This window comes from Myiozetetes cayanensis, unplaced genomic scaffold (assembly GCF_022539395.1).
Source record: "Myiozetetes cayanensis isolate MyiCay16 unplaced genomic scaffold, myiCay2020 scf5-8, whole genome shotgun sequence".
NCBI lineage: Eukaryota > Metazoa > Chordata > Aves > Passeriformes > Tyrannidae > Myiozetetes > Myiozetetes cayanensis.
The window spans coordinates 32,881,877-32,895,905 of record NW_026087742.1 but is presented as its reverse complement, the minus strand read 5'-3'; the positions used below and the strand labels follow the sequence as shown (position 1 = coordinate 32,895,905).

General features: G+C 36.2%; 1 protein-coding gene across 18 annotated transcripts in view; it reads right to left on the bottom strand.

The window, feature by feature from the left end:
• DLG2 (discs large MAGUK scaffold protein 2) overlaps positions 1-14,029 on the bottom strand; it is a 996,215-nt gene that overhangs the window by 481,415 nt on the left and 500,771 nt on the right. The window contains exon 1 of one of the 18 annotated variants that reach the window (XM_050332296.1): positions 13,566-13,700. The exons of 16 other annotated variants lie outside the window; for them this stretch is intronic. In XM_050332296.1, coding sequence (XP_050188253.1) covers positions 13,566-13,643 — 78 coding nt within the window. In that variant the 5' untranslated portion in view covers positions 13,644-13,700. Of the gene's footprint in view, positions 1-13,565; positions 13,701-14,029 lie in introns of those variants that run through there. One more of the 18 variants, XM_050332299.1, reaches the window with a different exon arrangement.

Genomic DNA, 14,029 nt, shown 5'->3' with positions numbered 1-14,029 from the left:
GTCAGTTCTCAGTGTGGCAAAAGATTCTGAAGACTGGACCTGAATATCCTCTAGCAATAAAATACTTGAAAATGAGCACCATGTACAAGCCAAAACCTATGACTAATTTTTTTCCTGAGATCTGCTTGAAAGAGTACAATGAGATAAAGTCCTGGATAGAACAAGGGTCCGGGGGTGTTGATTATTTTTCAAAGATCATCTCCCCAAGCTCAAGAATGACCTGTCTCAACAACAGGAGGTTAAGTGAGATAGCAGGGGGCCTGTATGGATAAAAAAGGAGCTCCCAACAAAACTCAGTTATAAAAAAAGAAGCATACAAGAGCAGGGAAAAGAGACCTGGGCATAATATAGAGACACTGCGTATGCAGGGATAGGATTAGGAAAGCCATAGAACATTCGGAGCTAAATTTGGAAAGGGACGTGAAAGGCAACAAGAAGGGTTTCTACGGGCAGTTCAGGAGCAAGATGTGGAGAAGGGAAAATGTGGGGACACTTCTTAGTGGGGCAGCAGTCCCAGTGATAGTGGACATGATAATGGCTGAGGTAGTCAATGCCTTTCTCACCTCACTCTTTACTGTTCAGACTTGCCTTCAGAAATCCCAGGTCACTGAAAACAATGGGGAGCTCAGGAGCAAGGAAGACATCCTCAGAGGAGGAGGAAAGGCAGAGTATTCTCAGTAGTTTTTGCTGACAGGACAAGAGGCAATGGGCACAAACTGCAGTACAGGAAATTTCCCTTAAACATAAGAAAGTGTTTTTGCTGTGAGGGTGTTCCAATGCTGGAAGAGGTTGCCCAGATAGGTTGTGAAGTCTCCATCCTTGGAGATATTAAAAAGCTGACTGGAGACAGTCCTCAGAAACCTCCTTTTTCTGAGGAGAAATCCTGGAAAGTGATAATGAAAAAAAAGTAAAGCATGTCCACAGGGATCACCATATTATATCCTAAGTACCAACATAGCAGTTACATTTAAAATGCTCTAAATGGTTTGAAAATACTTTCTACTATTATGGAGATTGTCACAGATGCATATTTAAGGACATGAAGAACTCCTAGGAGAATTTTATGTGGCGGCCTGCAAAATTTGGGTCATAGTCACCCATCCCATAATTCCCGAAACATTGTATTTGTGTAGCTTCAGCAAGAAAATACGCTTAGAAAAAAAAAAATCTAGCCTTCATTTTCACTAAGGGTAACCACGAAAAACAGTAGACTGATTAAAAGCTTTCATAAAAAGATAAATGTTTAAGCATATTTGACTATGACTTTTCTTTGATTTGACCTTGACTAAATTGAAAGCACATAGAAAAATTTACAGTCAATGCTAGATATGAGCTGCACTAATATCTGGCTAACTGCCTCTGCTGTGAAAGCTCTTTCTATTTCAGTAAAATTTTATGCACAAAAGCATTTTCAAGAAACTGATGTAGTGTTTTCAATACATTTTTAGACCCAAGCTTAATTAAAAAAGCTTTTTCATAATAACAAATATTGTCCCAAGCAGAGACTATATTTAATAAATACGCTTATTATTTCCCTAATGAAAGCAATGTTTAAAATTTGTAGGTAATCCCATTACACTGTACTTCAATTATACAGCCCAGCTCTCCTACCCTCCTGCTGATAGAAGACTTCCTCATCTTAGTTTCCAATTATATACATTAAGTCCTTCCAAAACTACCTTCATTATTACACACAGCATGTATAACTCTATCAGAGAAAAAGCTGTAATTGGGAAAGAGTAAAATGCATTTTCAAGCCTAAGATAATCACCAGAAAAGTTAATTATGCCAATTAAAATAATCTTCTCTCCACTCAACAAATATGACCTATTTGTACAAAGAGACACAACAGGACAGGTTCTGATCCTTGATAAACGATGGTGTTTCTACTTAAGTCATTCTTACCAGAAAATTTGTGAAAGAACCAAATTTTGACTTTAAATTGCTTCATAGCAGAAGAATGGCCAAAAAGAACTCAGGAGAATCTTCCAAAACACAAACCATAATGTTTCCTATTTACATCTCAGATTAAAACCAAGTATTTCGGTTCTTGGATTAAACTTATACTTCCTAAAATCATAAGACAACAACTTACACAACTGGACTACTGACAGAAAATGTCTTGGAAAAGTAAAAATTAAAAATGCTAAATAAAACAAGAAAAATTTGCACCCTCACTGCCAATTGTTCTTGGAGAAGAATTTCATCTCAGCATCAGGTGGCAACCAGATGAAGCTACAAAGTGTTGACTCTAATTACAGGAACTCAAGTCAGAGCTTTAAGTGAAGATATACTCCATGCAGCAAACTCAGAGCTGTTCACTGTGAACTGCATTAGAGAAGACATAAACCAGGAGGCTCTCAGGTCCTGTAACTGCACAAGCCCAACCTCCAGGCCCTCAGGTTGTAGAAGGAAGAGCAAGATGTGAGGTTATCTCTCCTTATTAGCTGCTTCTGGTAACCAATTTTCCTTCCTCTGCCCACTGTACCTGACTTTGACATTACACTTGATCATCCTAAGCCTCTTCAATCAGCTTTTAGAATGCGCGGTTTTCAATAGCCTGCTCATTTCCATATTTTCACATCATGTAATTGCAACAGCACAGGCATTCATGACCCTAATCATGTTATGAAGAACTTTTTCCTATCCCACCTCACAATGACTTACCTAGCTCATTCAGCTTCTGAACATGTTTGAACATGGCCTAACATGTTTTTGTTGTTGTTCCATGGGCGTCAGTAGAAGCAATATTCTAGAGAGTACTACAATATTTCTACAGTGCCAACAAAACTTACTTTAATCTAGGTAGTTTTAGTAGTTTCTTTGCTTATGCCAAATTCCCTTTTCTTTATCTTGCAATTCCTGGAAAATTTCCTGTATAAAATTTGTACTGATGATTTGATATGACAAAAGGCAAGTCCAAGTACACTGCACTTTAGAGAACATTTTCACTTTTCACTGGAAAGAGTTACTTATCCTGGAAGTTCCAACCTCTTAATTTCTTTTACCATGATTCACTTTTTTCTTATCACTTGGTGTCTTTGTTAGGGAATTGAGATCACTGCCAAAGATGTTTCCCTCAATTTTGTTTCCAGTCCTAAATTAGATTCCTCCTAAACAGTGAATTAGAATATTAATCAGTTAAAATCTAAATCTTCATTATTAATTTACTAGAAACAATACAGCACCTTGTAAAACATTTATGCAGCAGTAAACGGAGAACCACTTTGCAGAGATCATGACATGCTTCATTTACTACACAACTAAATATTTAATTACAAATGGTAGTAAAGCTGAAGGTGTTCTGTTGGAATTAAACCATCTTTTAAACAGTAGGAATCTTATTGTGGGCACTAGAGGTAAAATTCTAAAACAAGTGGTAGGAAACTTACTGTTTTTTGTGGGGTTTCCCTTACCAGTTAAGTGAAGAATCGTGTATTTGGCTATCCAGTCTGCTGTTTACTGATAGGTCTGTTCCCTCCTGTAGTTTCAATATAAACGATTTTTAAAGGGTATATTAAATTAATTGAAAACACAATGCACTTTGAGGCACTACATTTGCAATGTATTCTTGGTTCAATGCTTTCCTTGCTAACAGTACCATCTCTAATTAGAGTAATGGTATTTTAATGTTCTTCTGAATACCTAGCAATTCTTTGTTTTACATTCACTTTTCAAAACATCTCAGCTACAATTTTTTAAATTCCTTTGTATTTATGCATCCATATATATATATATATAAAAATTTTTATATTTGCACTTTAGGAAATTGAACACAGACCTTTTGCAAAGCCATCTCAAGATAAATATATCCCCCCCAGTGTTGAACCTGAACAACTAATGTTGGAATGCATCATATCTAATTAAGGTGAGCTTTCTAAAACAGATATTCAATAAATGTAGCAGATTGTTTCAGAATTTGTTAAATGTGTAGCAATATGAAGAATGAGTGGATCTTTTTTTTTTTTTTTTTTTTTTTTTAAACTATTCCTTTCTACTGTCTCCCTAACTCAGATAACATGACACTCAGAAGAGGAATGGAGGGGTGGTTTTTACCCTTATGAACAGTGATGAATGCAAAGAATAGAGAGAGCAAAGCTAGATAGGCTGGAGGAAAAATAGTAATGGTATGTACCATTTCAGGAGAAAAGGCTATGCAATAGAATATTACACTAAACAAAGCAATCATCAGGCTATAAGTGTAATCCTGAAAATAAACGGTAGCAACAGGATCACTTTCACTTAATCTTCAAAATATTTCAGAATATTAACTGATACTTAACCATCATGCTAATTTTAATAACAATATAGAATATCCTGGGAGCCCCTGGTTGTCTAGTGGTTAAGGGCGCAACGCTGTCACCACCGAGGCCCAGGTTCAATTCCTGGTCAGGGCCACTCCCGGGCAGATGGAGCTCGTTAGCCCTTAAAGGCAACCCACCTACGTCCTAAGGACCTCGCTGCCACCGTCCAAGCTCGCTTGGCCCTGGCAGATGAACCTTAGGATTAAAGGGTGGGCTCAGTTCCACGCACACTGTGTCTCACCTAAAAAATCCAATGCGCAGGCTGGAAGGTGTAAAGACCTTCCCCGGATCTTCGCTCGCGAAGACTGGCCATTATTATATTATAGAATATCCTGACCTTTTGCTACCTTGGAAGAATACATGCCAGTCGTTTCAAAAATAATTTGCCTAAAATCTTAAAAAAAGTTGTTAGCTAAGAAAACCACATATACACATTTTATCAGCTAACAAGAAAAGAATATTATATTTAGAGTACAAGTAAACAATTTTTATACATCTTCCTTATGTCTCAAGGCTAAAGAATATTTCATAGCTTTACAAAATTGCATACTATAGCTATTAAAACCTCTAAACAGAATAAAGTGTACATTTAGTAGTATGCCTGTCATTACACTGCAGTATTCTAATGATACGACCTTGCTTCCCAAAAGGAATGTGTAAGGTAAACTTTTTAAATGGAAGATTAGTGATATCACTGCTATTAATCAATCTATGTTCAGTATAAACATCACTGCATGAAATATGGAAGAACTTAATGGAAGACAGGCTGAAGTAAATTGAAAAAATCTCAGTCTAGGGTTGAAATAAAGTTTTCATGAAAATTTTTTTCTTGAAATCCAAATCCAATTTAATAATGACAAAGTTATTGCAATGCTGAGCTTCACAAAAGGCATGTGATAGCCTTGGAGTAGTTAATACTGGCTAAGATTAATTAATTGATTAACTAATAGGACAGCTGAACATAATGAGGCACTCAGCTGCTGGTATCATCACTGTTCATCTCAGAAGAACTGAGTTGTGCCAGCTATGTACCTGCACTCACTGTCTCCGTGTCTAAGCAATGTCATTGCTGAACAGACTTGCAAAGGTGGGAGTGCTGGAAATGTGAGGAACCTTGTTTTGCTGTTTTCTGAGGTGTATCTAAGCTGCTGTGAAAAAGAAAGCTTCAGACTTCAGAACAGTTTGCAAATGCTTCACATGGTGCTGGGGCCTCCTTCCTGATGATAAAACCTCTGACTGCACATACTGGCTAATCCCTTGGTTCTTTTCAATTGTTCATCTGAAACTGTGAACATATATTAGCTTTCCCTGATATGCACCAACATTTTAAGTGGTGTATGGCAGAGACATTCTTTTTCACCATTGAAAAATGTGCCTCATTTAAAATAAACTGTCTTGAGAATCATATGACATGACAATAATTCCAAATTTTACTAAATCTGTTTACATACGCGTTTGGCATGGTGCCTTTGAGTTCCATATGTACCAGGTGTAATGGCCCATATAGGATATTAAAAACTTGTAGACAATTATTTGATAACCTATCCCAGGAACTAGTGTGAGGATTTTCATCTCAGTTTCCCCAGAGACTCTAATGCCAAAGGACAGAGTGTTTCTTGTCAGTGTTTCAAACTGATCTCTATTTACAAATGCAGCAAGTGATGCCAAATGCATTTCAGAACGCAAATCAAACAACTATTTTATTATGAGCTGTTTTGAATTGCATATGCAGGACAGAGAGGCAAGTAGTGACAAAAAAAAAAGAAATCATGCTTGCACATCACATGAGCCATTTCTATAATATACTTGAACGTTGTATATAAATGCAAAGAAATAAAATTATTCAAAAAAAATAATGAGTGCCTTATGAGTTAAATATCATATTCACAATGCTACATGCTGGAATTTAACAGAACATGATATACAACATAGACTAAAATATAAATACAGTAGTTATACTATTTTTTCTCTTTAAAATATAAAAGAGGGGGAAATGATAAATTATTAATATTAAATGAAAACAGGAAAAAGAAAATAAATTTTTTTCTTTGAAAAAGCATCTTAGCTTGTAACCGATGATATTAAACACACTTATTCATTTGAGCCAGGTCCAATCTGATTCCATTTGAGTCACGGCATGAGCACTCAAAGCAGCAATTAATGCAACTGTCACTGTGGCAGTTGTTTTCTGAACATTCCTGTCCATCTTGGTTTTATTTTGAAGACAACAAGATGAAAATTAACTGGAAAAGTTACTTAATGTGTTTCTGAGAACTGGCTAAATCAGCAAAGTAAAACCTGTTTTAAGTGACGTGCTACAGACATCTATGGGTCAGGAATTAAAGGCTCTGTTGTACCTGACAGGCAAATAAATACATGCCAGAATAATGTATGGGGGAAAGAGAAGAGGTATCACCAATGTACAGCAGCCAGCTCAGACTAGAGTCCTCTTAGATTAAACTGGAGAGAAAGAGAGAAGATATTCTGTTCTTTTCAAAGAGTTCACCTACATCTGTTTAACAGATACCTCCTTAATTAAAAAAAAAAAAAAAACAACCCACAAACAACTAATTCAACCAAAAGTGCCCCTTATGGCTCATTAGTTGCTACAGGTAGGTGCTGGACCTGTGCACATGAAATGGGCAAATAAAACAAGAGCAAAATCCTTCACAGATGAAAAAAAAAAAAATTACATATACAAAAAAAAAGATTATTTCAAAATTAAGAATTTCAAAGGATGAACTTCAGGAGTTTACTGCTGACCGGTATCTTATTTTAAAACATCATTCTTGCATTTTTCAAGGTTAGTTGAATTTATTTATTAGTACAACTATGTTGATTGTGAGATGGCTGTGAGTTTAAATAAATCTCTACTTAGGCAGCTTATTCCTCCTGTCATATATTAATCGTAGTGTATATGGGATTATAACCATCTGCAAAGAAAAAAAGGGGAAAAAAAAAAAGACTTGAGTAGCTATATGTTTCTAGATTAAATCACAATAAAAGAAAATATCTTAGAATTCCAACTGAGTTGTGCTAAAGCAAAAGACACAGTGAGTTCTGGATACAGGAATACTTGCATATTTTTCTTCACACAGTTATATGTGAAAAGATAAGATCTCTCCATAAAACTGTAAAATAGAGCACTTAGAAAGTCCATTTGAAAAGATTCCTCCAGGGGTCTGAGATAACTCCAGCATTTGTTTGAACAGGTAATTCTGCAAATAAGTGACTCACTTTTGTCATCCCATTGAACCTGGTCAATGAGGGCCCTCCATTGCCCAAATACAAATAAAAGTACCCGTTGCCCTTACAGCGTATGGCAGCTACATGAGATGTCCCTTAGAGAAGCAGTCACTTCCCCTTTAGCCAAGGCTATAACTAGACCTGCAAGTTTTATCATTTCATCACAACCCCAGTGGACTGTAAATAAATTGGTAAGCTTTGGTTTGAAACACAGTACTTAAGAAATCTAAGGTATACATACAAATATTGAAAGAGAGAGTTCATCTTCTTTGCAATTACATATATATGTAAAAAAAACACAAAATAAAACAAAAACAAAATAGTAGGGAAAAATGTGTTTATCTGGTATTATGTTTTATGGTTTCTTAATCACAGAGTTTCTATTCTATGTTGTGATAATTACAGTTTCAAGTGAACTTCTTATCTCTTTCACATTAGACTACTGGGTAGCTACCTGTAAACAAAGTAAAAATAAAACAAGAATACATAGCCTAGAAAAGCCCACTCTGCAATTAGCTGTGCTAAAATATAGATATGAGAATGATCAAGTTATCAAGTGTCATCTTGATATGAAGAGTTAATTGTTATTGCCAGGACAATTTTGTAAAAATTATTAAATATGCCTACACGTATGGACAGTTTCTTTTTGTTATATATGACAGTTTTGTTAACCTCTTAAGGCAAATTTTCCTGGGTTTCTTTTTGCAAATATTTCATTGTAGGCTGAGAGTTTGCCAAGGATATTTGATTTACCCAAAACAACTCTAAAGCCAGGCATGCAGAATTAAGAACTGTTTGCTGGTCTATGTTATACTTATCTAGTCTTCATTACAGCACTTTTAAAACTACTCACTTAAAATTATACTGTCCAGTTTGTGAATATGACTTACAGGTATTATTTATTTTTATTTACAATTGGTAGTACAGACACTATATTCTACTTGTATCATTACATATAGACATATTTTTTAAAGTTAAATTGCTTCTGTCTTGAATCATTTAACTAAAAAATGAGTTAAATTGGAATAATAAACTGAACCTTATGGGGTAAATGTTTTATACTTTCAAATACAGGACATCAGTTCTTAAAACTGATAACACCTTGGGAGTAATTTGGTTTCTAAAAGCTCGAAAGAGAATTCTAAAAATGTTATTCTGTTACAGAATAGTGAAAGTCAACTCATTTAAGCACTTCACATGAGCCCTGTTGTTTTGCCCCCCCAAAATAATCTACAATCTACCTCCTTTTAAAGTGACTGTTGTTTTCAGATGTAAAAACTTACCAACATGACTAATCCTACAGTGTTTATAATTTGAATCTCATGGCTGAAATATATCCCATGTTGGAACAACCACAAAAAATCAGGTACTGAACTTCCCCTTTGAAATTAAATTATATAGTAACTTTGGTAAGTCTTTCCCTACTTTTGATATTGACCCTTGAAAGCCAAATTCTATCAAAAGAGTGAAGCATTATCAGAAACTTTTTCACGCTTCTTTAGCTCATTCTCTCAGACCAACATGATTAATTGCTCAGTTACTTTCCTGTACCTCTTCCAATCATTTAGAATACTTATTTCTGTAGCATAACCACATGCAGTTAACATTTCTTGATTTCTTCTTGATTGTGCTTTAATGAGAAAAATTCAAGACATCCATCTTTGCCTTAAGTCATTTTAGATCCAATGTTCAAGTGATTACGTTTACCCTCATAACAATAATCCTTTCATGTGACAAACTCAAAGCAGTTTAATAACTTTAATAAAAAAGGTAAGAGCAGAGCTGACTTGAAAGGAGTTCAGTTGTTTTTAGGCAATATTAGTGACGGCATTCCCTGTGCACTAAATATCTGACTACTTGAGGGCAAGAGAACACTAGCAATCAAGCCAAGACAACCAGACTGAGATAGAATTTGTAGATAAAAAGTGCAATATATACTGCAAAGAGTTTAGGATATATACTAATAAAAACAATGAAGTATAAGAAACATGCTTAAGATTTCCATGGCAAAATGAGAACATAAAGAGCAATTAATAGGCATTATCCTGTTCTACTTAGAGGAAGATTTAGCCAGGAATGCTGGAAAAACAAAAAAAGAGTTCAACTTTTCAAATTTTAAGGTTTTTCAAAATATTTTACTCCAGTTCTGAATTAAAATAAGGGGGTTTAATATATCATAAAAACATAAATAAAAATACTGGTGCACACTAATTAACTTCAAGGACATGCTAAACACACCTATGGCTGCCTGTCATCCTCTTCCCTCTTGATGTCATCTTTACTCTCCAGATAAAAATTCTAACTGTGAGAATTCACATCCAGTTTTTAGAAGCCTAATACCTGATAGGAAGTCATAGAATGCTAGAATCCTAGAATGGCTCAAGTTGGAAAGGACCTTAAAGATCATCTCATTCCAAATCCCCTGCCACAGACAGAGACACCTTCCACCCTATCAGGTTGCTCAGAGGGCCTTCCAACCTGGCTTAGAACTCTGAAGCTCTGAAGTTGTATGTGGGTGTCAAAGAGATAGTGCCTTTCCAGAGGGTCCAACTCATCTAACCACAACCCCTCCAAGATGTCAGGCTGGAGGGGAATCAAGTACTGTTAGGGCAGGGCAGAAGCTGCAGTGCTGCACTCAACAGCAGGCACTGGTTAGGGAAATCAGAAAAAAAGCCCAGGAGCTACCATAGATCTTAGTGGGGGAAAAAAAACCCAAAACACCCCCTCCCTATGGTCTCCCAACTCTTTGCTGCTTACTAGTACCCTTTCCCTTTCCATAAGGCTCAAAATCACATCTCCAGCACAGGCCAAGCCTTGGCTCCTGAGAGCCCCTAGTCCTCAGATGCAATGCTGCAGTTGCAAAGTACCAAGAACAAGCAGATCCCACTCATTTTGGGAAAATTTGTAGGCCAGCTCTCCCAGAGCATAGATAGCCATAAGCAGATGGCAATCATATGAGGAGCGGGAAGGTACAGTGAGGTGGGAGGGACAGGGGAGGAAATTCCAGCTTTGAAAAAGATTGGGAGCTCTGGAGACACTGGGGGCCAAACTCACCCATATCACCACAACCAGACATCCTCATGCAGGTGCAGAGCATGCATAGGGGAGCACCATGTTGTCACATTAATGCCACCTTAGCTCTTCTCACCAAGGACTTCCCCAGTCACCATATAACTGTATTACAGTTTGGGTTGGAAGGGAACTTAAAAGATCATCTGGTTACACTCCTCTCCCACTCCATGGGCAGGGACACCTTCCTTCCCCTTGCCTTTGTGTGCACCCCCTGGAACTGCTTGTCACCTTGGAAACTCTACTTCCCTAAACAGACACCTGAGAGCTCCAAGTTCAAGTCCTCTCTCTGCACAATTCAGGCCCAGAGTTCTGACATTTTGAGGAGCTACACGGTTAGGTTGTGCATATGTGTGTGTACCCACATCAGTCCATTTTATAACCCTCTTCTGTCATGTGACCCCCCCCAACTTTCCTCCTCATCCTAAGAAAACAAATAGGCTCATACAAAATTTCTGTTTCTTAGAAAAAACTTCTTAAAAAAATTCTAGACCTGTACTCATTCAAATAAGTAAAGCATAAAAGAAAAATCTCTTATGGAGCCATTGTCTTCTAATCCCCACTATCCAGATCTTAACTCCAAGAAAATCTTCTTGCACACATATGCTATTAGAAATTATTGCTGTATGTTGCTACCTCCAAAAGCACATTAAGAAAACAATATTTAATTCAAATCATGCACATGGAAAAAAAGCTAATTATTCTTCCAGAAAAAAAAAAAAAAAGGTAAAACTGCATAATAATTTGATTATTCAACCATAATATGAATAAAAGACAAAAGTAAAACAGGGCATGCAGTTAAATGTTATTTTAGTTTACTTTTTGATAGACCTATTTTCTATCTGTGTTCTCCTGTTACCAATGTATTGTACTGAAGATGTCAGTGTTGATCAGCTTCCAATCATCAATGGCACTTATTGAAATAGCATTCTGCAAAGAATGTGATTTTCTGCCTTTGCAGGAGTACACCATTAATTTGTGGGGAAAAAAAAAAAAAAAGTGAGCCCTGTTTGTGGGTTGCTTCTCCTCTTTCATTTTTGATATAAGACAATAAATAAACATTTTACAAGGTTTTTTTTGCATACATACTGTCTTCTGACAAAAATAAAATTCCCTTACAAATATGATATTATAATGCTCAACGTTCAAAAAAAGCTTTTCTCTAAAAATTATGAAAGCTTAAATAGCATGGACCTGAGTTGTCTTGGTTATTTTGGAAGTCCTATAAAGCTGAACAAGTAACATTGTAATAGATTTATACAGAAATATTTCACATATCTTAAGGAGAAAGAGACGAAATTGTTAAAGCATTCCTTTAGTCTGTGTTACAAGACTATATAGAGAAGAAGACATTCTCTTAGTGAATACCCAGGCACTGCTTAATAAAAATTTTCAAGGTTATTGGAAAAATCTTTGACCATACATACTTTAAACAATGCATACTAAATCTGTTTTTAAAGCTGCTGAGTGAGCCCCACTGTGTCAGAAGTGGAATGTGTCCACTCATCCTGCCTCTGTCATCTTGGAGGAAGCCTGAGAGCAAAGATTCCCCTGGAGGGAGCCCCTCAGGACTAACGAAGATCCAGGCTGCAACTTTTTTTCCTCCCATAGCAACATGCAGACAGCAGGAGAGTTTACAAGATGCCCCCTTTATGGAAATATGATTAATTACAAAGGAAGTTTGACATTCCCATATAAAGACATCTGCATTTCTATTTCCCGTTATATATATTATGTGAAATATTTAAATCACTATTATTCAAATAACTTCCCAATGACTTGCATATTTAAATTTCAAAATTATCACGGAGTACCTTTTTAACCACTGGGAATATTTTGTAAAAAATCTCAAATCTATCCCCATTCTCTCTTCCCCAACCACAAATAAAATATATTTTGATGATAATTTTCTGTAGATAAAGAGCTTTTCCAGTTACAGAGCAATTCAGGCAGAGCGTAGTTATTTAGTGGATTGGTGGCTGTATTACATAGCATAAAACATATCAAAGAAATAATAAAGCAACCCATTTAGAAAGTCTTTGACTACATCAAAGACAGCGTCTACATAAAAAAAAAAAAAAAAAAAAAAAAGGAAGGCATCATTACCAGACTAATGAGGTAACTTTATCACATTATATTGAAGGTTTTCCCCCCCGCCCCAAATCTAAAGCTGAGTTTAAAAAAGTGGAATTAGTCCCATTTTGAAAATGGTTTGTATGTTAATGTAGACAAAAATTGAATGCAGGTCTACTAACTAAATGCTTTCTATACATAGAACATAAGGCAATTGTCTTGATATCTCTAATTATTATTACTGTAAATTCTAAAACTATTTAAGTTTTGCTCATGGAGAGAAGAATCTTACCTGCAAGGACTTCCAGAAAACAACTGGTTAAACATAGTTCAATTTTATGATGAGAAAAACACTGAAAAATAGTACCAGTTTTACAAACCTATATATTTTTAAATAAAAAGGACACATGCTGAAGCACAGTTTCAACAAGTACCATGAAACAAAATTCCCAAACATTATAAATGCTTAACATGTTATTACATCCTCACTGGTCCCACACTAGAAAAAATATACAAGCAGCAAACAACCAACGGTTGTTTAAGAGCGTAATATGGTACTAGAAAAAATAATGCAGCACAGCAACAAGTTCACTGGAGTGGTCCTTTAACACACAACATACCAGATGTACAGCTGTTTATCTTGGGGGGAAAAAAACAAAACCAAAACAAATAAAAGAGGGCATAAAGACTTCTGAAAGGATCTTCTCCTCGGTATTGACTAATATGCAAAGTATTGAAGGACTCTTGCATGAAATCAGTAATAGCACTATGTCGTTTTTCATGGTATTTAAAAAAGCTAAGCAGACACACGACGGGATGCCAGCAGGCAGCTTGCATGAGACATAAGGCTTTATATTCCCACTAGGAACGTACCTTCTCTGCTTTTGCTTTCCTGGCGTTATGCACAAACCTGCGTCCCAGCTTCTTGGCATACCAGATAGAGGCAAACATTGTAGTGATGAAGATTTCAGTCTGAATATGCAGCACACACACACACACACAAAAAAAAAAATCCAAGCCAAAAAACCAAAACCAAAAAAACTTCCCCCACAACTGAGATACAGATCTAATGCTGGTTAAGGTCTCAACTATTCTGTTGCTTTGTCAGATCCTCTCATGCTGCCTTCTGAAAAAAAAAAAAAAAAACAAACAACAAACCATCCAGTGTGGCTAGTCTGCAGGTGTATTTACATACTGCCAGCAGGAAGTCCAGGGTGAGGCATCTTTGCATCCAGCTCACATCCAGTCTGCTAAGTGCCTGTCTGCAGTTCTTTAGCACTGTCACCACAAACTACATATGTGTCAGTATGAAAGGAAGCTGCAGTAAACTACTGTAG